Raw genomic sequence first — 26,453 nt, forward strand, 5'->3', positions numbered from 1 at the left:
CATACAGAAAATGTGTAATATCATAGTAGGAAAAACAACCAAATGAACATTTTGTCCTACCCTGTTCAACAAGCAGTTCTGATTTTTCTTGATTGAGAAGCCTAGATTCTTTATTTAATTTTTCCAGTTCACGATGACAGTCTACCAATTTCCTTTCTTTCTCCCTTACTGTTCTCTGGTGATTGTGATATAAATCATTTAGTTGCTCATCAGTCCCTTGAAAAACCTGTGTAACACCAAAATATAAAGCTTTAATGTACAAACATAAGAAAATATGATCACTTTGAGATGCCAAACAGAAACCAAACTTTATTCAATATCCTTCATTTCAACATATACATAGAAGTAACCAGATCTGTATTTTTTTCCAAAGTGGATGGCAAAATGGATTCAAATAAAGTTCATTACAATAATCCTAAAATTTTGAAGCAGAACAAAATTCTACCACCACAAACCTTTTCCATTTTCTCTTCGAGTTCACTATTATCTTTCTCCATTTGCTTCTTTCGGCTATCCAAGGCTTTAATTTCATTGTCAAGTTTCATTATTTTAGAGAGATTATGTTCAATTTCTTTTAGACGATTCTGAAAATAAAGAAACACCACATAAATAAAACTCACTATAGCTTACATGGCTGATAGATGAAGACAAATAAGATAATCCAGGTCCAGGCATTTAGTAAAAGTGATCTAATTTAATTCTAACAATAACATTGTAGAGCGGGCCTAGAGAAACTGAAGTTCAGAGACATTAAGTAACTTAGCCCAAGTCCTTATAGCTAGTAGAGAGAAGTAGGAATTCAATTCCACTTCTAACTCCGAACACCATGCCCTGTCCTCAACCTCCCACAAAAGTCATTCATTCACTGGGCAGTTAGAGTTACAATACATAAAGCAGCACATTTTAAGAACTTAATCCTTAAAAGGCTAATTATTTAATGTATTTTTGTTTTTAAGTCAGGACTACTGAGAGGGCTAGAAATTCATGGTGAGTTACCAATGCATTCTGAGCCTGTAGGCAAATTTACATGAAGAGTATACTTTAATCCAAAGCTTGCTCAACCACTGGGGACTCTGAGCAAGTAAAGTACAACAAACGAGCTCAGTGGCCTGCTCTGAGGCTCGCTTCCAGAGACAGCTGGCTGTCCCATCTTCTAGGAATGAATACTGGGATCTGGTTCGGGGCATTCTCTTATTGGATGATGCTGGGGATATTCTTCTAGCGTTTGCCTCTATGATTCCAAAACTGACCAACTCTTCTTCTAACACATTTTTAGAACCTACTTGTATTATTATTATTATTTTAAATGCAGAGACAAGGTCTTGCTATGTGGCCCTGGCTGGGGTGGCTATTCACAGGTGCAATAACAGTGCAATACAATTTGAACTCCTGGGCTCAAGTGTTCCTCCCACCTCAGCCTCCAAGTAACTGGGACTATAAGTATGCACCACCATGCCCACCAGGACCTAATTTTAAACTAACATATTAAGTTACTGGAATGTTTAGACAGCAATTGCAAACCTTCATAATTGTACCAAAATGCATCCTTAACTTTAACATAATTTATTAAAATTATACTAATAGCATACCTGTGATTTGCATATGAATGCAAACAGCCTAAAATCAGAAACTTTGTTTACTTTGTTCCCTAATGTATCCCCAGAACATGCAATAGGTGTTCAACGTTAGCTAAATGAAAGAGAGATTTGAAAAAAATAACTTTACCAAGAACAACAGTCACAGGTATCACTGATTGAATGTCTGCTATGTTCCAGGCATTGTACTAGGTGCTGCTATAAATTCTCTCTAATCCTCACAAAAGCATATACTAAGCAGGAGACTAAAAGGACTTAACTGACTTGTACAAAAATGTATTATAAACTATAAAACATTGAAGAACATTTTTGTGGCACTGGGTCAAAGACTTCCCCTAAATATGAAACAAAAAGCATAAACCATAAGTGAAAACAGTTGACAAACTGTGCCTCATCAAAATTTAAAACTCCTGTCCTCTGAAAAGCAGTTAAGAAATATCTGCAAAACCAACATCTGATAAAGGGCTGGTATCCAGAACATATTTAGAACTCTCTGCCCAGCACTGTAGCTCACACCTGTAATCTCAGCACTTTGGGAGACTGAGGCAGGCCGATCGCTTGAGCCCAGAAGTTTGAGACCAGTCTGGGTAACCTGGTGAGATCTTGCCTCTACAAAAAATTAAAAAACATTAGCTGGATGTGGTGGTGTGTGCCTGTAGTCCCAGCTACTCAGGAGGCTGAGGTGGAAGGATCACTTGAGCCTGGGAGTCAGAGGTTGCAGTGAGCCAAGATCACACCACTGCACTCTGGCCTGGGTGAGAGAGAGACCTTGTCTCAAAAAAAAAAAAAAAAAAAAAAAAAAAAGAACTCTCACAGCTCAATAATAAAATGACCAATAAATAAATAAAATTGAAAAATAGGCAAAAGATTTTTACATTTTACTAACAAAGATACTCAGATGGCAAATAAATATATGAAAAGATGCTCAAAATCAATAATCAACTGACTAACTGATCAACTAGGAAAACACAAATTAAAAAATATAAAGAAATACAACCTCACAATGAGATACTACCACACACCTACTATTATGGCTAAAATGAAAAAGATTGACAGTACTAAGTATGGATGAGAATGCAGAGCAATTACATTCTCATAGATTATTGGTAAATTGTTGGTAGGACTACAAAGTGGTACCAGATGGTACAGCTAAAGTGTACATTAAACATACACTTACCATACAACCAAGCAACCCCATTCCTAAAGTTATCCAAAGATCTGTATACAAAAGTTTATAGCAGTTTTATCTGTAACAGCCCAAAGCTGAAAACAACTTAATGTCCATCAGCCATGGAATGGATGAGGAAAAAAATTATAATATATGCATACAATGGAAGGAATGCTCCTCAGCAATAAAAAGGAATGAACTGCCGGGGCGCAGTGGCTCACGCCTGTAATCCCAGAACTTTGGGAGGCTGAAGTGGGCAGATCACCTGAGGTTGGGAGTTCGAGACCAGCCTGACCAACATAGAGAAACTCTGTCTCTACTAAAAATACAAAAAAAAATTAGCTGGGTGTGGTGGCGCATGCCTGTAATCCCAGCTACTCGAGAGGCTGAGGTAGGTGAATTGCCTGAACCTGGGAGGCAAAGGTTGTGGTGAGCCAAGATCACACCATTGCACTGTAGCCTGGGCAACAAGAGTGAAACTCCATCTCAAAAAAAGAATGAATTACTCACACATGCAGCAACACAGATAAATCCCAGACACAAAAGTCTGCATACTCTATGATTCTATGTATGTGCCACTCTTTGGAAAAGGCAAAACTATGACAGAAAACAAATTAGTGGCTATTAACGATGGGAGCAGGGGGAGAAGACTGACTGCAAGGACTTTGAGAGAACTTTTTGGGGAGACTGAAATATTCTACATCTTCATTGTAGTGCTGGTTATGCTACCATATGCATATGTCTTAACTCATAGAATTTATATTCTAAAAAGTGTGGGTTTTACCATATATATATTACACCTTAATAAACTTGACTTAAAAAGAAAAAACAAGTATAAACTTAGGAATCAAAGGACTCAAATCCTACCTTTAACCCTTATTTCCACCGTGAACACCTGTGCCTCAGTTTTCTTGCCAATACAACCTCATAGAGTTACTATGGGGTTTACATCATACATTGTAAAGCACTTGGATTAGTGTTAGGCATTAAACAGTGAATGAGACCATTTGCACTACTTGTGAAAAAACTTCTGTACTCAGAAAATACCTTTTGAGTAGAGTCTGACAAAGATAACTGGATGGATACTTAAAAGCAATGAATATTAACAGCTCCGTTATGATAATCTACAAAGTGCTCAGTTTCTTTCCATCAGTGTTTTCACCGCCTCTTGATAGCACAAACATTATGACAATCATCTGGGCTTGGATCTTTCATGACATCTCTACCTGCTTCATTCCTTAAATCCAGCCAGTCACCAGATCCCCTGAATTCCTTCTTTGACATCTGTGTTTTGGTTCTAATCTCAGAGCACAAAACATAGGTTCCATCCCCAGAGTACACACCTAGTAAAAGGAGCTAGGACAAGCAGGCAGACGACAACAACAAAAACAGCCAAGTGTTTAAAGCTTAGGTGCCAGTGTGAAATGAGTTTAAAAAAATAGAGCAGCTGGGCTATCAAGTATAGAAGGACCATGAACTTGTGTATGGAAAAAAAAACAATTAGAAACGTATTCCTCTAGCAATTCCCATTTAAGGCAAGAAAGGAAAACAGATCTAAGTAGGGCAAAAAAAGAGGACAGGATATGGTGGGATGGTAATAAAGTAGTTTATAAGAGAGTGAGAGTTCCTGAAGATGAAGGGAATCAGTAAAAATGGGAAAGGATGCATTCTAGTGCATGGTTGAAAGGAAGTAGTCTTTTCTGGGAAGGTGATTTGACCCAAACTTTAATTGGGTTCTATGAAGGGAAGAACCTTCACATGTCAGAGCTAAAAAAGGACTCTGGAAGTCATTTACTTAATAAACATTTACTGAACCACCTGCTACGTGCCAGGCACTAGGCTAGGCTCTGAGGAAACAGAGAAGAGTATGAAACCCTTGGAGAATTACTCACAATTAAACACAAACAAGTACATAAATACCTCAACCTCTGCTACGGCCTTGGTTAGAATCTTGGCACCACTCACTAAATCCTAGGTATTATCATTTAGCCCTACCTTGGCATCATCTCCAATAAAAATGCTTCATTTCAACAATATGGATTTCCTTGACAGTGTTCAAAGACAGCTTGGATTTTACTGTCTCTATGTCTCCAATGACCTACTCATTTATGATCAAAAAAGTCATGGCCAAATTTAGTCCCATGAAATCCTCTCTGGCTACCTCAGACAGAAATTCTCTTTCTTTATCCTCAGAGCTCCTACAGGTCTTGTTTTTTTTTCTGCTTTACCATTACACACGCTTGTCATCTCTCCAACCAAGATGCTCCTCAAGAAAATAAAATGTGGAGTGGGGCAAGGGGGAAAGAAGAAAAAAAAGGAAATCTTTTCCAGGATCTTGGTAATTACCCCGGTGCTCACAGAGAGTTACCAGGACAACTCATCCTAAAATATAACATACTCTTCCACTCTTCTGTCTATTGAACTAAGTCTGAAATCCATTAGCTTTCTATAATCTGATCCCGATTCATATTGATCATTTACTCCTTTTATATTGATTTACTTAACCCAGACTTTTCCTCTCACAATTCTGTTCTGATTAAGCTTGTACAGGTAAATAAACACATACATACAAGTGAATGTTTGTATACACATATGTATAGTATACATGCAGTTAAAAAAAGCTACAGGTAGAATATACTCTGGAAGTTCAGAGATGAGGAATGGAAGACTATCTTTTACTTTTCACCTAATATCCTTTTATAACTTTTTCACTGGGGGCACATATTACTTTTAAAAGAAAAGTCAAAATAAATACGAACATTTCCGGGCACAGTGGCTCATGCCTGTAATTCCAGCACTTTGGGAGGCTGAGGCGGGCAGATCACTTGAGGTCGGGAGTTCGAGACCAGCCTGACCAAAAATGGAGAAACCCCGTCTCTACTAAAAATACGAAAAGTTAGCTGGGCGTGGTGGCGCATGCCTGTAATCCCAGCTACCCCGGAGGCTGAGGCAGGAGAATTGCTTGAACCCAGGAGGCAGAGGTTGCGGTGAGCCAAGATCGCACCACTGCACTCCAGCCTGGGCAACAAGAGCAAAACTCCATCTCAAAAAGAAAAAAAAAAAAAAAAAGATAAATACATAAATACAAACATACATACATAAAATGTCTTCTAGTTTGCTGACTTGATTTCTTCCCAGTCTTCAAGACCCACCTCAGCCCTACCTCCTCCCAGAAGCCCTTGCAATATATTTCTATGCATGGCCATCATTAAAAATATATATATTTTCTACTTCATGATTCAAAGATCTATACCGGTATTTACAAGTGAGTTTTTAAAAATCAAATCAATACCTTCTTAAATGACTTAAAAAAATCTACTATCTAAAATGTAGAAAATAGCCATTTTTAAGAATGCTCTTACTTAGACTAGGAATGCCTTAAGGACAGGGGGGTGCTGTTGTAGTCCTTTTTGTACTCAAGCACAGTATACCTTGACACAAAGAAGACACCCAATAAATGCTTATTAAATGAATGAATGGAATTTCCTGTAGGCCTTTCTTATAAATCACGGGGTTTAGACAGGTATACTCATTTGCAAATGTATCAACATGTTATGGATCAATTCCAAATTCTGTACAATTTTTGAATGTTTCAAAAACATTCTGCAAATTTAAAAAATTCTCTAGAAAGATCTGTCAATTTAAAAAAAATCTTAATACAGAACTGTAGGGCTGGGTAATGATATTGCTATTTAACACCTAGTGATCTACATTACTAATTTAGTGTGATACAACAAATTTGTTTTCTTTCAAATCCAAGCTCTTTGAGCAATTTAAAGACTAATATAGACCTAAAACATTAGCTAACTGATAATCTGAGAAATATACAAGCCATTCAGTTTCATATACAAAAAAGTGGAGAATGCTACCATAGTTAAAACAAAACAAAAAAAAAGGACTACCTCTTTAGTATACAAGAAATTAACTACTGTATATCACTGTGACTTTAGTTAATAACAATATATAATTGCTAAGAGAGTAGATTTTAAGTGTTCTCATCATTAAAAAAAAATGAATTTTATGCACGTTAATAGCTTGATTTAGCCATTCCACAACGTATACTTTTATCAAAACATCATGCTGTATGCCACAAAGATATACAATTTTTGTCAATTAAAAATAAAATCAAGTTACCTTCAACGGATCAAGTTCATTCTCATAGGATTTGACAATTTCCTTTGAAGATGTTAACTGGGCTTCCTTACTTGTAATCTGATCACGAATCTCACAAGCTTTTTCCTTATATTGCTTCAGATATTTTAGTTCCATTTGATATTCTTTTACTTTCTGACCTTGTGTCTGACGTACCTGCCGAAGTGTTTCCAAGGCTTTAATGTATCTTTGAAGACACAAAACAAAAATCAAATTTCTGGCAAAGTAAATTATGGTGTATATTCAAACAGTGGGATATTATGCTGTCACTAAGGTTACAGTTACAATGAGTTTCTAATAACTTGGAAAATGCCTATGACATAGTAAGTGAAAAAAATTACATTTATACTGTCAATCAGGTATATAAATATATGCACAGAAAGACAAATGAAATAAAATATGCCCAATGGTTGCTGCTGGGTGAGAGGTAGTAACTGATGACCTTTCTGCTTTTTAAATTCTTTCTGTTAAAAAGAAGCATCCAAATTGCAAACACGGTTCAATAACTTAATGGACTACAAAGTTTATTTAAGGGTTACAAACCTTGTTGCTGAAAAAATCTCATCAAACTTTTGCTTCAAAGCCTTTCCTTCACTTAAAGGCCAATTAGAATCTTCTTGATGACAGAAAATGACGTTATTTAGCACAGCCTTGGAAACCCCAAGAGAACTGATCATTTCTCGGTCAATTTCTGCACACTTAGAGCTTAGACTGACCTTTTCACCATGCCTACAGAAAATGAAAATCAAGAACATATGTAAAATAACCTTCAGTGTATCTACTCTATTGCTTAATCAGTTCATACTGTAATTCTTAAAAAAAAAAAAGGCCCTTCACCTATCCGGTTAGAAATGGCTTCATCATGCTAAAAAGTGTAACTCTGAAACTATTTAGCACTTCACAGATGAAAAGATATGTAAAACAAAGTAGCTCAGGAAAGGAAGCCAGAATTTATTTTTTACATATTACAGACTGCTTTGGTGAACAGAGGCAGTATCTGTCTTTACTATTTTTTATACATTTCATTTTGTATTTTGAAAATATTACACTGGGCCAGGCACAGTAGCGCATGTCTATAACCCCAGCAATTTGGGAGGCCGAGGTGGGCGGACTACCTGAGGTCAGGAGTTCCAGACCAGCTGGACTAATACAGTGAAACCTTGTCTCTATTAAAAATACAAAAAAAATTAGCCAGGTGTGGTGGTGGGCACCAGCTCCTCAGGAGGCTGAGGTAAGAGAATCACTTGAACCTGGGGGAGGTGGAGGTCGTAGTGAGCTGACATCGTACCATTGCACTCCAGCCTGGGAAACAACAGTGAAACTCTGTCTCAAAAAAAAAAAATTACACTGAATATATTAAGAATGCTTTGTAGAGGGCGAGAATGGACACAGATAGATCAACAGGTTATCACATTAGGTCATGGAAAAACAATGGTAGCTTGGACTAGGACTAGAATGGTTGTTGTCGAGGTGGAAACAGATTCAAGAGACATTTAGATTCAATTTAGGTCTTAGTAACAGACTGGATATGGAAGGCAACGACAGTATCAAGACTTAGGTTCTTGGTTTTTGTCACTGGATGGATAGCGGTATCATTCACCAAGCTGAGGTATACCATAAGACCAAGTTGTTGGAGGTTTTTTAAGCAGGGAGGTCAAAGAGAAAGGACTGTGAGTTTGGTTTTGGAAACACTGAATCTAAGTTGTCTCTGAAACAACTGGTAAAAAATCAGAGAAGGGGCCGGGTGTGTTGGCTCACGCCTGTAATCCCAGCACTTTGGGAGTCCGAGGCAGGTGGATCACGTGGTCAAGAGATCAAGACCACTCTGGCTAACATGGTGAAACCCCGTCTCTAATAAAAGTACAAAAATTAGCTGGGCGTGGTGGCGGGCACCTGTAGTCCTAGCTACTCGGGAGGCTGAGGCACGAGAATTGCTTGAACCTGGGAGGCGGAGGTTGCAGTGAGCTGAGATTTCACCACTGCACTCCAGCCTGGGTGACAGAGCAAGATTCCATCTCAAAAAAAAAAAAATCAGAGATGGGTAAATAGGTCTGGGTAAATGGGTCTGGAAACAGAGGTCTGGTTTGGAGATATAAATCTGTGAGTCATCTATGAACACAGAGTAGTTCGAACAATGGATAAGAATGTGATTACCTAGGAAGAAAATACAGAGTAAAAAAAAGGAGAAGATATAGGACTGAGCCTAATGAGACTTCCAACCTTTATTGATGGGGTGAATGAAGTAGTATGTGGCTGTGATAGAGAGAACAGTATTGTATCATGGAGGTCTAGAAAAAGAATTTTTCAAATAAGTGATAAACTAGCATTTACTCAGCTATGATATATGGAACAATGGTTCTCCAAGATGTCCACATTTTAATTCCTTCAATTTGTGAATGTTACATTGCACAGCAAAAGAGAATTAAGATTACAGATGGAATTAGGGTGTTAATCATTTGACCTTAAAATAGATTATCCTGGATTATTTAGATGGGGCAAATGTAATCATATGGGTTCTTTAATGTGAGAGAGGAAGGCAGAAGAAGAGAGAAGAGGTCACAGTGATTTGAGACGAGAAGAACTATGCCCACTATTGCTTGCTTTGAAGACAGAGTAAGAGGGCATGAGCTAAAAAATATAGGTGGCCTCTAAAAGATGGAAAGAACAAGGAAACATATTCTCCCTCAGAGCCTCCAGAAAGGAACGTAACCTGCTAAAATTTTGATTTTAGCCCAGTGAGACCTAATTCAGACTACTAAACTACATAAGTAGTGTAAGATAATAAATTTGTATTGTTTATGCCACTAAGTTTGTGGTTTGTTATAGCAGTCATAGAAGATTAATACATGAACTCTTACTACATATTAAGCATTTCATATGCATTAGCTCAACCTTGACAACATCATTCTAAGCTACGTACAGTGATAATGAATGCCTATTTTACAAATGAAATAAACAGAAGCTCACTCTTAGGTCTACTTTGTATAGCAGTAGCATTACCCTAATTAAAAACAGAGTTATTAGTAACTTTAGTCAGAGGTGTTTCAAAGGACGAATGTGACTACAATTAGAGTGAAGAGGAAGTGAAGAAATGGAGACAGTATCAACAACTCTTTTGAGAAGACTGGCTATAAAGGGGAAGAAGGAGACAGGTAGTAATTGGAGTGGAATGAAATCCCAGGGTATAAGAGATACTTGAGTGTGTTAAAATGGCAATGATGAAAACCTGCTTGAGAAGCCAGTATAGTGCCTCTAGCACATAGTAGATGTGCATTATTGGTTAAATAAAGGAATTACTTAATTAGTTAAAAGGGAGGAGAAGTAGCTAAACAGTCAAGTAATTTGCTCAACAAAGTCAGAGACTCGAATCTAAGGCAGTCTAATCCCCAAATCCATTAGAAAATGATACCTGCCTCTAACAGAATGATAATGGTTGAAAGGAACAATTTATCATTCTTTCCTACTTGTTTGCTTCTCATCTCAACCATTCTTAAGCACGACACTAGAATTTTTTACTCATTCAACCTGTATTTGAGTGATTATGTGTTTTCAATTCAGCAACTGTTCAGAAATTACTCAAGAGAATGGAACATAACCCTAAGTCTGTAATGGGACCATTCTATTTAATTGACAAATAGCATACACAAAAAATCAAATGTTGATAGTGGAGGAGGGTGTGTTTGTGTGTTGGGGTAGGGAGAAAATGGAAGCTCAGTACTTTCTGCCCAATTTTGCTATAAGCCCAAAACTGCTCTAAAAAAACAAAGTCTAAAGTCTATTGAAAAAAATTTAATATGCTCCCCTAAACTTAAAGTAGTAAACAACCATCAACTTACAAACCTGAAAATAAACAGAAATTCAAATATCACATAAACACCTACTTTGTTCTAGTAATGACTCCTTCCAAAGTTTTAAATTCTGTCTTTTTGCTTTTCTGAGTACACACCATAGATCTTTGTACAGCTATAAGTTCTCCATTGACATCACGAAATTGCAGACGAATTTGGGCTCTCACATCTGTTTCTTGAGCAACCTTTGAAGGAAAACAGAGAAAAAACTTATGTTACTTTAATAAGCACCACTGTTGGTTCTGAGAGAACACGCATAAGCAATCTTACCCAGAATGAGGGAACAAAAAGAAAAACATCCAAAAGGAGTGACATTTTTACATGCTATCCAAAATATAGAAGAATACTGTTTAATTAATTTATAAAAATGATATATTATCTACCTCCTTTATTCAGCATCATTAGGAGATAAGGTATGCAGATTTTTCAAATAAAGGCATTTTATCTCTGTAAGCATCAAAAATGTTTTTTATCATTAAAAATCACAAATTTATAGAAAGGTAGAATGATTTGGTTTGGCTTTGTCTCCACTCCAATCTCATCTTGAATTCCCATATGTTGCAGGAAGGATCTGGTGGAAGGTAACTGAATCACAGGGACAGGTCTTTCCCATGCTGTTCTTGTGACAGTGAGTAAGTCTCACAAGACCTGATGGTTTTATAAGAAGGAGTTTCCCTGTACAAGCTCTCTTTGCCTGCTGCTGTCCATGTAAGATGTGACTTCCACCTCCTTGCCTTCCACCACGATTGTGTGGCCTCCCAAGCCACATGAAACTGTAAGTCCATTAAACCTCTTTATTTTGTAAATTGTCCAGTCTCAGGCATATCTTTATTAGCAGTGTGAAAACGGACTCATACAGTAAATTGGTACCAGGAGTGGAGCGCTGCTGAAAAGTTACCCAAAAATGTGGAAGCAACCTTGGAACTGGGTAACAGGCAGATGATGGAACAGTTTGGAGGGCTCAGAAGACAGGAAAATGTGGGAAAGTTTGGAACTCCCAAGAGACTTGAATGGCTTTGACCAAAATGCTGACAAGGATATGGACAATGAAATCCAGGCTGAAGTGGTCTCAGATGGAGATGAGGAACTTGTTGGGAACTGGAGCAAAGGTGACTTTTGTTATGCTTTAGCAAAGGAACTGGCAGCATTTTGCCCCTGCCCTAGAAATGTGTGGAACTTGGAACCAGAGAGATGATTTAGGGTATCTGGTGAAAGAAATTTCTAAGCAGTAAAGCATTCAAGAGGTGACTTGGGTGCTGTTAAAGGGATTCAGTATTAAAAGGGAAACAGCATAAAAGTTTGGAAAGTTTGCAGCCTGACAATGCGATTAAAAAAAAAAAAATCCCATTTTCTGAGGACAAATTCAAGCCAGTGGCAGAAATTTGCATAAGTAACGAGGAAACAAATGTTAATTACCAACACAATAAGGAAAATGTCTCCAGGGGCATGTCAGACACCTTTGCGACAGCCCCCCTCTTCACAGGCCCAGAGGTTTAGGAGGAAAAAATAGTTTTGTAGGTCAGGCCCAGGGTCCCTCTGCTGTGTGCAGTCTAGGGACTTGGTGCCCTGTGTCCCAGCCATGACCAAAAGAAGCCAAAGTACAGCTTGGGCTGTTGCTTCAAAGGGTGGAAGCCCCAAGCCTTGGCAGCTTCCATGTGGTGTTGAGCCTGCAGGTGCACAGAAGTCAAGAACTGAGGTTTGGGAACCTCCACCTAGATTTCAGAGGATGTATGGAAACACCTGGATGCCCAGGCAGAAATTTGCAGCAGGGGCGGGGCCCTCATGGAAAACCTCTGCTAGGGCAGGATGGAAGGGAAATGTGGGGTTGGAGCCCCCACAGAGTTTCTATGGAGAGGACTGCCTAGTGGAGCTGTGAGAAAACAGCCACTGTCCTCCAGACTGGTAGATCCCCCAGAATAATAGATCCACTGACAGCTTGCACTGTGTACCTGGAAAAGCCGCACTCAACACCAGCCCGTGAAAACAGCCAGGAAGGAGGCTATACCCTGCAAAGCCACAGGAGCGGAGCTGCCCAAGGCCGTGGGAGCCCACCTCTTGCATCAGAGTGACCTGGATGTGAGACATGGAGTCAAAGGAGATCATTTTGGAGCTTTAAGATATTCCTGCCCCACTGAATTTCGGACTTGCATGGGGCCTGTAGCCCCTTTGTTTTGGCCAATTTCTCCCATTTGAAATGGCTGTATTTACCCAATGCCTGTACCCCCATTGTATCTAAGAAGTAACTAACTTGCTTTTGAGTTTACAGACTCATAGGCAGAAGGGATGTGCTTTGTCTTGGATAAGACTCTGGACTGTGGACTTCTGAGTTAACGCTGGAATAAGACTTTGGGGGACCATTGGGAAGGCATGATTGGTTTTGAAATGCGAGGACATGAGTTTGGGAGGGACCAGGGATGAAATGATATGCTTTGGCTGTCTCCCCACTCAAATCTCATCTTGAATTCCCATGTGTTGTGGGAGAATCCAGGTGGGAGATAATTGAATCACGGGGGCAGGTCCTTCCCTACGCTGTTCTCGTGATAGTAAGTCTCATGAGATCTGATGGTTATTATAAGGGGGAATTTTCCTGCACAAGCTCTCTTCTCGTTTGCCACCATGTAAGACATGTCTTTCACCTTCCACCGTGATTGTGAGGCCTCCCCAGCCTCATGGAACTGTAAGTCCATTAAACCTCTTTCTTTTGTAAATTGCCCAGTCTTGGGTATGTCTTTACTAGCAGCGTGAAAATGGACTAATACATAGAACTACAGTATACACAGCTTTCCTGCTCCCCAAACCACATGAGAGTAAGTTGCTGATCTGACGTCCCAACACCAGTATTTCCTACAAAACAAGGACATTTTTCAACCACAAAAATCAGGAAACTGATACTGATATATTACTACCACATGGTCCACAAATCCCATTCAAGTTTTGCCAGTTGTTCCAATATGTGATAAGTTACCTTTAACTCAGCTGTGGCATATAAAATGATAGTTCTCCAAAGACATCCACATTCTAATCCCTTGAATTTGTGAATGTTACATTACACGGCAAAAGAGAATTAACATTACAGATGGAACTGGGGTGTCAATCACTTGACTTTAAAATAGAAAGATTATCTTGGATTATTTGAATGAGGCAAAGTATCCACAAAAAATTAGATGCTGACAGTAGAGGAGGCTGTGTGTGTACGTGCAAGGAATATACAGAAACTGTACTTTCTGCTCAATTTTGCTATAAACCCAAAGCTGATCTACAAAACAAAGTTTAAAGTCTATTGAAAAAAATTTAATATGCTCCCTTAAACTGAAATTCAAGTAGAAAATGATCATCATCTTTTAAGTCCTAAAAGACCAACAATGAACAGACATTCAAACATCATATAAACACCTATTTTTTCTGATGTTTTCTGTCTTATATTAATATGGTGACTTCAGCATTCTTTTCATTAGTTGGCACAGTATATTTTTTCCATCCTTTTGTCTTTAACCCATCTGTACTATTATATATAAAAACACTGTTATTCCTTTTACTCTAGGGTTTTTTGGTTATTGCCCTCCATCTTTCTCACTTTATGTTTTTATTTTTATGTTTTTATTTATATCTATGAAGATAGTTGTAAGATTTATAATAAGATTTTAAGGTTCTTATCTACTAACTCTATCATCTATTCGTCTCTAGGGTAGTTTTGTGGGTGCCTTCCTCACTCAGTCCTACCTAATGGCTTTTGGACTGAATTAATCAGGAATGAATAACTATTCCTCTGTTAGTTATGCTGAGAGTTTTTGTCATGAATGAGTATTACATTGAAATGCTTTTTCTGTATCTGTTGATGCTCATATAATTTTTCTTCTTTATTATGTTAATGTGGCAAATTACACTGATTGGCTTTTTCTTTTTCTACTGCCTAATTCATTTGTCCCAGTATGTGCTTTACAGCAAAAGGATCCAGTTCAGAATTACACTTTGTATTTGGTGGTTATGTCTCTTTACTTTCTTTCAGCCTGAAACAGTTGCTCAGATTTTCCTTGACTTCCATGACTGATAATTTTGAAAAGTACAGACCATTATTTTGTAGAACACCTCCCAAAATTTGTGTAATATTTCCTCATGACTAGAATCAGGTTATGTATCTTTGGCAGGAATATTATACAAGTGATGATGAGTTCCTTTTTCTGCATCTCATCAGATAGGGTATCATTTCCATTTATCTCATTACTGAGGGTATTAACTTCAATCCATTTATTTATTTATTTATTTTGAGACAGGGTCTCACTTTGTCACTCAGGCTGGAGTGCAGTCACCTCACTGCATCCACGAACTCCGAGTCCTAAGCGATCCTTCTGCCTCAGTCCCCGAAGTAGCTGGGACTATAGGTGCATGCCACCACATCCCGCCAATTTTTGTAGTTTTTGTAGAGATGTGGTTTCACCATGTTGCCTAGACTAACTTCAATCTCTTGATAAAGGTGTATCTCTTAGCTTCTCCACCAAAAAATTTTTCTTACTTTACAATTACTTAATAATATGAGGGAGAGATGCAGAGACCATATAACTATCCCATACTTCATCGAACTTTCTTCCATTAGTTTTAGCATCTACTGTTTCTTACCTGAATAAATTATTATGATAGCTATCAAATACAGGCATACCCCATCTTATTGTGCTCTTCAGAGGTGTGTGGCAACTCTGCATCTAACAAGTCTATTGGTGCCATTTTTCCAACAGCATGTGCTCACTTTGTGTCTCTGTGTCACATTTTGGTAATTCTCACAACATTTCAAACATTTTCATTATTATTGTATCTGTTATAGTGATTTGTGATCAGTGATCTTTGATATTACTACTGTAATTGTTTTAGTGTGCCACAAACCATCCACATATAAGAGGTGAACTAAATCCATAAATGTGTGTATTCTGACTGCTTTACTGACCTGCCATCCCCCGTCTCTCTCCCCCTCCTTGGAACCTGATTGACTGAGATACAATAATACAGAAATTAGGCCAATTAGTAACCCTACAATAGCCCCTAAGTGTTTAAGTGAAAGAAGAGTCAAAAGTCTCTTGTTTTAAATCAAAAGCTAGAAATGATTAAGCTTAGTTGAGAAAAGCATGTCAACATCCAAAACAGGTTGAAAATTAGGCCTCTTTTATCAGTTAGCTGAGTTGTCAGGGCAAAGGAAAAGTTCTTGAATAAAATTAAAAGTGCTACTTTAGTGAACACATAAATGATAAGAAAGTGAAACAGCCTTACTGCTGATATGGAGAAAGTTTTAGTGGTTGGGATAGATTAAACCAGCCACAACATTCTCTCAGGCCAAAGCCTAATCCAGAGCAAGGCCCTAACTCTCTGCAATTCTATGAAGGCTGAGAGAAGTAAAGAAGCTGCAAAGAAAAGTTGGAAGTTAGTAATGGTTGGTTCAAAAGAAGCTGTCTCCATAACATAAAAGTGCAAGGTGAAGCAGCAAGTGCTGATGCAGAAGCTGCAGCAAGTTATCCAGAAGACCTAGCTAAGATAATTGATGAAGGTAGCTACACCAAACAACATATTTTCAATGTAGACAAAACAGCCATCCATTAAAACTTAACCTAAAATATCTAAGGTATGCCTACAGTAATTTTCTAATTCCATTATTCCTTTTATATTAGTTAAGGTTCTAGTATAAGGGGCTTTGCTCTTTCTCCATTTTTTCCCCCCATTTTCTTGTATCAGTATGAATTCATAGATCCCTTACTTGGGCTTCAATTCCCCACCAGGCTGTCACAGCTTGTTTTTGTGGATGCCTTCCTCACTCAGCCACACCTAATGGATTTTGGACTGAATTATTCAGGAATTAATATTCCTCCATTAGTTATGCTGAGAGTTTTTATCATGAATGAGTATTAAATTGAAATGCTTTTTCTGTATCTATTGGTGCTCACATGATATTTTTTTTATTCTGTTAATGTGGCAAATTATACTGATTGTTTTTCTTTTTCTACAATCTCTCTAAGCATGATCTAGCTGCATCCCACACATTTTTACATGCTATACTTTTGATTCATTTAAAGTATTTTTTCTAATTTCCCTTGTGATTCGTTTTTGATCCATGTAATATTTAAAAGTGTGCTGCTTAATTTTCTAATATTTGGGGATTTTCTGGTTATTTTTCTGCTACTGATTTCTGGCTTAATTCTGGTGTAGTCACAGAATACATTATCTATGACTTTACCAATAGATACAGAAAAAGCATTTCAATTTAATACTCATTCATGATAAAAACTCAGCATAACTAATGGAAGAATATTAATTCCTGAATACTTCAGTCCAATTTATTGACACTTGTTTTATGGTCCAGAATGTTGGACTATCTTGGAGAATGTTCCACATGCACTTGAAAATAACGTGTATTCTGCTGTTGTTCAATTGAATGTCCTACAAATGTCAATCAGGTTGATTTGGTTAACAGTGTCGTTAAAATTTTCCATATACTTACTAACATTTCATCTGCTGCTTCTGTTTCTCTATTGAGAGGGGTATTGAGATCTCCAGCTAAACTTGCAGAGTTGTGTATTTCTTCATTCTGTTTCATAGGTTTCTGCCTCATTTATCTGGAAGTTTAACATTTAGAATTTTTGTGTCCTTGCAGTAAATTGACATCTTATCATCATAAAATGTCTCATTTTCCCTAGTTCTGATGTATTCTGTCTGGTATTAATATGGTCACTTCAGCTCTCTTTTCATTAGTCGGCACAGTATTTTTTTTTCCATCCTTTTGCTTTTAACCTATGTGTACCATTATATACAAAAGCAGTTATTCCATTTACATAATTTGGGGTTTTAAAATTATTTTCTATTTTTCTCATTATGCTTATGTTTTTCCTTTATATCTATGAGCATATTTATAAGATTTATAATACGGTTTTAGGGTTCTTATCTACTAATTCTATTATTTATTTTATTTTGGACCTGTTCATATGATTGATTTTTCTCTGGTTATGGGTCCTATTTCCCCGCTTCTCTGCTTGTTAACTTTTGATTGTGAATTTTGCATTGTTGGGTGAAAGATTTTGTTTTATTCCTTTAATGAGTACTGAACTTTGTTCTGGCATGCAGCTAAGTTTTTTGAGCAACAAACAGTTGGATTCTTTTGAACTTTTTGTTTTTAAGGTCTGTAAAGGGGGGCCTAGAGCAGCTTTTACTCTAGGACTAATTTACAATCACTTTTCTTCAGCCTCAAAAACTTCCTTTAACAATTACTATAATGCAAGCCTGTCTGTAACAAATTACCTCTACCATTTTTTTTAAATCTGAAAATTTTCTCCATTTCACCTTCAATTTTCAAAGAATATTTTTGCTGGATATAGTTTAACTTTTATTCCCCAACACCTTAAAGGTGCTGTCCCACTGTTTTCAGGTTTAGATTGCTTTTCCTAAGAAGTAATCATACTCATTATTCTTTCCCTCTGCATAATGTGTTACTTTTTCCTCCACCTGTTTTTAAGATTTTATCTTTAGTTTTGAGCAATTTGAATGTAATGTACAACATAGGTATGTTTATGCTGCTTGTGATGCATTCCGCTTCTTGGGTCTTTTTTTTAACAGTTTTTATTATTCTGTTTAGATGTCTTCCCACACATTATGTCCATCTTTTCCTTTAAGTCCTTGAGCTTATCTATCATAGCTTTAAAAAAAATCTAGCCAGGTGTGGTGGCTCACGCCTGTAATCCCAGCACTTTGTGAGGCCAAGGCAGGTGGATTACAAGACCAGGCTAGCTGATACAGTGAAACCCCATCTCTACCAAAAAAAAAAAAAAAAAAAAAAAAAAAAATTAGCCGCACATGGTGGCGGGCACCTGTAGTCCCAGCTACTTGGGAGGATCAGGAAGAAGAATTGCTTGAACCTGGGAGGCAGAGGCTGCAGTGAGCTGAGATCGCGCCACTGCACTCCAGCCTGAGAAACAGAGTGAGACTCCATTAAAAAAAAAAAAAAAAAAAAATTCCTTGTCTGCTAATTCCAAAATCTGTCATCTCTGGATCTGTTTCTACTCACTTTTCCCTTCTCGGGTGTAGACCACATTTTCTTTTGCATATTCCCACTAATTTTTAAAATTATATTCTGCACATTATAGATGCCACATTGAGAGCTTGGATTGAGCAAGACTTCCTTTAAAAAGTCTTGAGTTTTGTTCTAGCAGCCAGTTGATTTACTGGCAACTCAGCTTGATTCTATCAAAACTTGGTTTCAGTATTTGTTAGGTGGGCCTTTCTGAGGTCTCAAGTGAACACTGGAGAGTTCCACAAGGTCACTCCATTCTGGCATATCAGGACTCAAATGTCTTGCAGCACTGTGTGACCCTTAGAATACACCACTCACAGCCCCACTTCCCACCTTGATAGTTGTTCTCTGCTAGCCCTCATTACATCTCATCCTATACACGGACAGCTTAGTATTTGGCCAAAGACTCAAAAGATCCTTATGCAGACTTCTGGTACACCATCTCTGCACAGCAACCCTACTTCAGTACTCTAATCTACAATTTCCAGTCACTTTAGCAAATCCAAAATCCTATCTTTGCTTCATCTGCCTAGTGATGCCCAATTCTGCCCAGCTCTCTATTGGATTCCAATTCCATGTGCCAAAGTTTACAAAATGTTTCTAGGTAGAAAGCTGGAATGAATGCAGAATCACCTTTTATGTTTTTTCTTTCTCAAATAATATAGCCCTGCATTATTTGTTGTCCAATGCCTGCAAATAGTTGTTTCACATACTTTTCCAGTGTTACAGTTATTCATCTTGAGAGTATAAGTGTAACACTCATTATTTTGTTGCAACCCAAATCAGAAGTACTGGATTCTGCTTTGAAAAAAAAAAAAAAAAAATCAGGAAATATTCTTTGTTGACTTTTTAATGACTTCTTGGCATGAATTTAACTTTGACATTAATTCAATTAATCACTCAACAAAGATTTACAGGCACTTTGTAGGTTTCATGTGTTGTTTTGGTTCAAAATGATAGACTTTTTTCCTCTGGAGCATGGAAGATAGGTTAAATGTAGAGAAGGTATGCTAAACACCATCATAAGTGAAGTACAGAATAATCTGGGAGTACAAGGCAGGGGCATCTAACCTATCTAGGAGAGCTCAGGGAAGGTATTCTAAAGGAAGTGCATGTTTAAATGAAACCTGACAGATGAGTAGGAGTTAACCAGATGAAAAGATCTGAGTCACTACGTGACTACAGAAATTTCAGAATGTTTGGCATAGGAAGTAGGGAAAAGAGGAGTACCATCACAAAACGTTTCAGAAATTAATAGCCTTCTAAACATGGTAAGGCTTCTGGACTTAAGATGATGGCACTAAATGGTTTGAACCAGGGGAACTGCATGAAGTAGATATGCATTTTAGAAGAATTATTTTGTCTTTAGGGTGAACAGACTGAACTGAGTCAAGACATGAAGCAGGGAGTAATCGAGGAGAGTTAGGAAGGCAGCCTGGACAAGGGTTTTAGCATTGAGGATGGAGGTAAAGTGACTACTCAGAAACAGCCTCTTAGGATACAGATATTTCAATGAGGAGGTGGCCAAAGGTCAGTATAAAGTTTTGAAAGCCCAGAGACTGGACTCTGTCATTTCATTATAAGGAGAGTGTTCTGCTGAGGGTTTAATCCACAGCAGTTAAACCAAGGAACTATGTATTTATACAACAAAAAAATAATTTGTTTACACTGTTCCTGACTAGCAAGCCAAATACACATATATTCGTTCTCCATGGTATCTACCTTTCGAGGACCTAGCTACCTGGCAAACATCAAATTAGTAAACAGAATTCAAGCAAGGGCTATCTTGTAGCATTTCTATCACCATATTGTTGTTGACACTCTTATTGAAGAAGAGTCACTTCAAAAAGTGTAATTTAGATTGAATTATTAAAACAAAGAAATGTGTATTATACTTCAGAACAATTTCTATCAAAAATAAAATAAAATAAAAAATAAGAAAAACCCTTCTTTCTCCAAACAATCTAGCTGTAAAACCATTAGGTGGAGCAGAAGAAGCTGTGCGCTCATGCCAGCTGAAGGTTAAGGCACCTAAAACTCAGGCTAAGTGGAATAAATGAGCTTGAGTAGGCTGAGAAGGGTACCCTCATGGGAAAGAGCTTAGCACAGAGTTTCAAGAGTCCAATGGTATCAGAGTTCCAGCAGGATGAAAGAGGAATCCACGAATAGGGAGGATCCAGCTCAGAAGCAGTGTCCACGCCAGGGAATAGCATGTGGATTCAGAGCCTGATAATGATGAGAAGGGGGCCCATGTGAGGGGTAAGTCGGCTAGGGGGAAGTCAGATCATAGAGTAGAGAGGGCATTCTTGCAAGAAGCCGCCTGGTATAAAGTATCAGACTGGGAAGAGTGACCCTCTCAGTGACACAGATCTGGGGAGATTCAGCTCAGAGTACAGCTGGCATCCCTGTAAGAGGTCACCTGGTATCAGAGAAGGGTGGGGAATGAGGACGTGATCCAGCACCGGAAGTCAAAGTCTATACAGAACAGGAAAGCATCCTGTGAGGGAGTCAGAATGAAGAGTCAGAGCCTACACAGGGTAAGGAAGACTGGCATACAGGGATGGAGTCAGCCCATATCGGGTGCTAGAGCCCTGATGCAATGATGAGATATTGATTACATACAGGAGGATTAAGTCAATATATTAAGATTATAGTTGTATTAGTACATTCTTGCACTGCTATAGAAAAAAACCTGAAACTGGGTAACTTATAAAGAAAAGAGGTAGCTGGGCGTGGTGGCTCACGCCTGTAATCTCAGCACTTTGGGAGGCCGAGGCGGGCGGATCATGAGGTCAGGAGATCGAGACAATCCTGGCTAACACGGTGAAACCCAGTCTCTACAAAAAATACAAAAAATTAGCTGGGCACAGTGGTGAGCGCCTGTAATCCCAGCTACTTGGGAGCTGAGGCAGGAGAATGGCGTGAACCCGGGAGGTGGAACTTGCAGTGAGCCGAGAGCGCGCCACTGCACTCCAGCCTGGGCGACAGAGCAAAACCTCCAGCCTGGGCGACAGAGCAAAACTTCATTTTAGAAAAAAAAAAAAAGAGGTTTAATTGGCTCACGGTTCCACATGCTGTACAGGAAGCAAGACCGGGGAGGCCTCAGGAAACTTACAATCATGGCAGAAGGCAAAGGGGAAGCTGGCACATCTTACATGGCTGGAGCAGGAAAAAAAGAGTAAAGGGGGAATTGTGACAGATTTTTAAACAACCAGATCTCATGAGAACTTACTATCATGAGAACAGCAAGGGGGAAATCCACCCCCATGATCCAATCATCCCAACCACGTCCCTCCTCCAACATTGGGGATTACAATTTGAGATGAGATTTGGAAGGACAGAAATCCAAACCATATCATTCCACCCCTGGCTCCTCCCAAATCTCATGTCCTTCTCACACTGCAAAATACAATCATCCCTTCTCAACAGTCCCCCAAGTCTTAACTCATTTCAGCATTAACTCAAAAGTCCACAGCCCAAAGTCTCATCTGAGACAAGGTAAGTCCCTTTGGTCTATGAATCTATAAAATCAAAACAAGTTATTATATCCAAGATACAATGGGGGTACAGGTATTGGGTAAATATGCATGTTCTAAAAGGGAGAAATCAGCCAAAACAAAGGGCTACAGGCCCCATGCAAGTCCAAAACCCAGCTGGGCAATCATTAAATTTTTATTTATTATTATTATTATTTTTTTGAGACAGAGTCTCGCTCTGTCACCCAGGCTGGAGTGCAGTAGCACGATCCTGGCTCACTGCAAGCTCCACCTCCCAGGTTCAGGCTATTCTCCTGCCTCAGCCTCGCAAGTAGCTGGGACTACACGCACCTGCCACCACGCCGAGCTAATTTTTTGTATTTTTAGTAGAGATGGGGTTTCACTGTGCTAGCCAGGATGGTCTCGATCTCCTGACGTTGTGATCTGCCTGCCTCAGCCTCCCAAAGTGCTGGAATTACTGGCATGAACCACTGCGCCCAGCCAAATCTTTTTTTTTTTTTTTTTTCTTGAGACGAAGTCTCGCTCTGTCACCAGGCTGGAATGCAGTGGCATAGTCTCGGCTCACTGTAACCTCCGCTTCCTGGGTTCAAGTGATTCCCCTGTCTCAGCCTCCCGAGTAGCTGGGACTACAGGTGCATGCTAGCACGCCCAGCTAATTTTTTGTATTTTAGTAGAGGCGGGGCTTCACCATGTTGGCCAGGATGGTCTTGATCTCCTGACCTCTTGATCCGAAAATTTAAAGCTCCAAAATACTATCCTCTGACTCCATGTCTCACATCCAGGCCACAGTGGTGCAAGAGGTGGGATCCCAAGGCCTTGGGCAGCTCTGCCCCTGTGGCTCTGCAGGGCTCAGCTCCCATAGCTGCTCTCAATGGCTGGTGTTGAGTGTGTGTAGCTTTTCCAGGCACACAGTGCAAGCTGTTGGTGGTTCTATCATTCTGGGGTCTGGAGGATAGTGGCCCTCTTCTCACAGCTCCACTGGGCAGTGCCCCATTGGGAACACCATGTGGGGGATCAACCCCACATTTCCTCTCTGCACTGCCCTAGTAGAGCTTCTCCATGAGGGCTCTGTCCCTGTAGCAGACTTCTGCCTGGACATCCAGGCATTTCCATACATCCTCTGAAATCGAGGTGGAGGCTCCCCAGCCTCAACTCTTGTCCTCTGTGCAACCACAGGCTTAACATCATGTGGAAGCTGCCAAGGCTTACAGCTTGCAGCCTTTGGAGCAGCAGCCTGAGATGTATCTGGGGTCCTTTTAGCCATGGCTCGAGCTAGAGTGGCTGAAACACAGGGAGCAGTGTACTTTAATGGGAGAGGCTGCTGTGAAGGTCTCTGAAATGCCTTCTAGCCATTTTCCCCATTGTCTTGGCTATTAAACATTCTGCTCCTTTTTACTTACGCAAATTTCTGCAGCCAGCTTGAATTCCTCCCCAGAAAATGGGTTTTACTTTTCTACTACATGGTCAGGCAGAACGTTTTCCAAACTTTTATGCTCTGCTTCCCTTTTAAATATAAGTTCCAGTTTCAGATCTCTTTGCTCACACATATGAGCTACACTGTTAGAAGCAGCCAAGCCATGTCTTGCATGTTTTGCTGCCTGGAAGTTTCTTCCACCAAATACTCTAAATCATCTCTTTCAAGTGCAAAGTTCCACAGATTCCTAGAGCAGGGGCACAATGCTGCCAGTCTCTTTGCTAAAGCATCGCAAGAGTGACCTTTACTCCAGTTCTCAGTAAGCTCCTTATCTCCATCTGAGACCTCCTCAGCCTAGACTTCATTATTCATATCACTGTTAGCATTTTGGTCAAAATAATTTAACAAGTCTCTAGGAAGTTCCAGACTTTTCCTCATCTTCCTGTCTTCTTTGGAGCCCTCCAAACTGTTCCAACCTCTGCCCATTACCCAGTTCCAAAGTCACTTCCACATTTTCAGCTATCTTTATAGCAATACCCTCCTCTCAGTACCAACTTTCTGTATTAGTCTGTTTTCTCACTGCTACAAAGAAATACCTGAAACTGGGTAATTTATAAAGAAAAGAGGTTTAATTGGCTCATGGTTCTGCAGGCTGTACAGTAGGCATGACTGGCTTTTCTAGGCTTCAAGAAACTTACAATCATGGCAGAAGGCGAAGGTGAAGATGGCACATCTTACATGGCCAGAGCAGGAGGAAGAGAGTGAAGGCGAAGGTGCTACACACTTTTAAACAACCAGATCTCATAAGAACTCACTATCACAAGAACTGCAAGAAGGAAATCCACCCCCAATGATTCAATCACCTCCCACCAGGCCCCTCCTCCAACAATGGGGGTTACAATTCAACATGAGATTTGGAAGGACACAAATCCAAACCATATCTGTACTCAATTCCTTGCTTCTCATTACCTTCATTATATTTACCAAATCCCCAACCGTGGATAAACGCAACTTTCCAACTTACTCAGTGGTTTTCCAACTTACTCAGTGGTTGGGCTGAACAAGACTGAAAAAACATACATAATCATGACTGGCTGGTCTCTCTTTAAATTTTCACAAAACCCCTGACACGGTCATGTAATCCTAGAACACCTCCCTTAATCGATTTACTCACTGAGGTTAAAAACTACTCTATGTTTTCTAGGCTCAATCAACCCCTTCTGCCAATCTCAACCAGTAACTTCATTTCTTTTTTCATTGAGAATATAGAAGCAATCAAAAGAGAACTTATTCTTTCACCACTAAAGTTTCCAATCATATACTCTGCCTAACATCCCTGTTACAATGCATAACAGTGATGTTCCTGGTATCCTCTCCGGTTGGGCAATGGATCTTATCTCTTTTTGCCTACTGAAGAATTGTACTCTGTAATTATCCCCTCTCCTGCATCAATGTTTCCGTCCAGAGTCACTCCCAACAGTCTATAAATACTCTAGTATATCCCGCTTTTAAAAACATAACAAAACAACAACAACAAAACTTTCCTTTATCCTGTAAACCTCTTCAGCTACTGTCCTATCTCTGTGTCCACTTACAACAAAATTTGTAAAATAATTGTTTCACTTCCTTATCTATTCTCTGATTACTGGAACTGGTTTTGACAAGAGCAACAAAGGACTCCACATATCCAAACACTCCTCTTCTTTCTTGAGCTATCAATATATTTTACACAGTTGATGATTTCCTCCTTATAACACTTTATTCTCTTGTCTTCCAAGACACCACCCTCTCAGTTTTCCTTACTTAACTAATTGCTCTTTTACTATCTTTTGCTAGCTTCTCCTCCTCTTCCCAATTTCTAAAGGCTTTGTCGGCTCTAGTGCTCTAGGTTCAGGTCTTGAATATCTTTTCCATATTCACTCTCTATTTGATCTCATCAGGCTTTAAAAGTTAACTATATAGAACTACCTGTATACATTAACGATTCCTAATTTTCTTTCTCCAGTCTTAATCTCTTTCCTGAACGATTTCTGTTTGCCAACTGGACATCTCCTTCGGATATTTAACACATATCCCTAATTCACATGTTTAAACCAGATCCACCCAAATCTTTTTTCCACAGTGCCCCTATTACAGTAAATGACAAAACTATTTTATCCAGTTGTTCAAATCAAAAACTTTGGAGTTAATGCTCGATGCTTTTACTTCTTTCAGACACCATTATCCAAACCATTAGCTAATTTGTTGGTTCTACTTTCAAAATACATACTAAATCCAAACAATTCTCACCATTCTACCACTACCTTAATCAAGCCACCTATATTTCTCACCTGTATCATCACAAAATCCTCTTAAAGATTTGTCTCTGCCCTCCTACCTTTGCTACCTACAGATAGTCTTCTCTCAGCAACCAGACTGAGCACTTTAAGACATAAATCAGATCATGTTCTTTCCCTGCTCAAAATCTCCTAATAGACAGATTCCTATTTAAATAAGACTAGAATCCAAGGACCTACAGGATCTAGTCCCTTCTATCCTTCTAACTTCACTTTCTACCATTTTCCCTTATTCTTCCTTGTGATTCCTTGAACACATCAACCATGCTCAGTAACTCCGCACCTAGACTGAATAGAATGTCTTCCTCCCAGATTTTGAACAACTCATTCCTTCTTCAATGAATATTTAAAAAGACAACTCTGATTACTCTGTGAAAAAGAGAGAGATTCAAGAATGAGGGC

General features: G+C 39.0%; 1 protein-coding gene across 3 annotated transcripts in view; it reads right to left on the reverse strand.

The window, feature by feature from the left end:
* Positions 1 to 26,453, reverse strand: part of LOC105467173 (RAD50 double strand break repair protein) — an 86,746-nt gene that overhangs the window by 55,033 nt on the left and 5,260 nt on the right. For 2 of the 3 annotated variants that reach the window (XM_011716642.3, XM_071098485.1), the window contains exons 3-7: positions 10,797 to 10,948; positions 7,459 to 7,644; positions 6,898 to 7,102; positions 456 to 584; positions 61 to 226 (exon numbers count right to left, since the gene is read on the reverse strand). In XM_011716642.3, the coding sequence (XP_011714944.1) occupies positions 61 to 226; positions 456 to 584; positions 6,898 to 7,102; positions 7,459 to 7,644; positions 10,797 to 10,948 (838 nt within the window). Of the gene's footprint in view, positions 1 to 60; positions 227 to 455; positions 585 to 6,897; positions 7,103 to 7,458; positions 7,645 to 10,796; positions 10,949 to 26,453 lie in introns of those variants that run through there. The other variant, XM_071098484.1, reaches the window with a different exon arrangement.

This window comes from Macaca nemestrina, chromosome 6, assembly GCF_043159975.1.
Source record: "Macaca nemestrina isolate mMacNem1 chromosome 6, mMacNem.hap1, whole genome shotgun sequence".
NCBI classification, from domain to species: domain Eukaryota; kingdom Metazoa; phylum Chordata; class Mammalia; order Primates; family Cercopithecidae; genus Macaca; species Macaca nemestrina.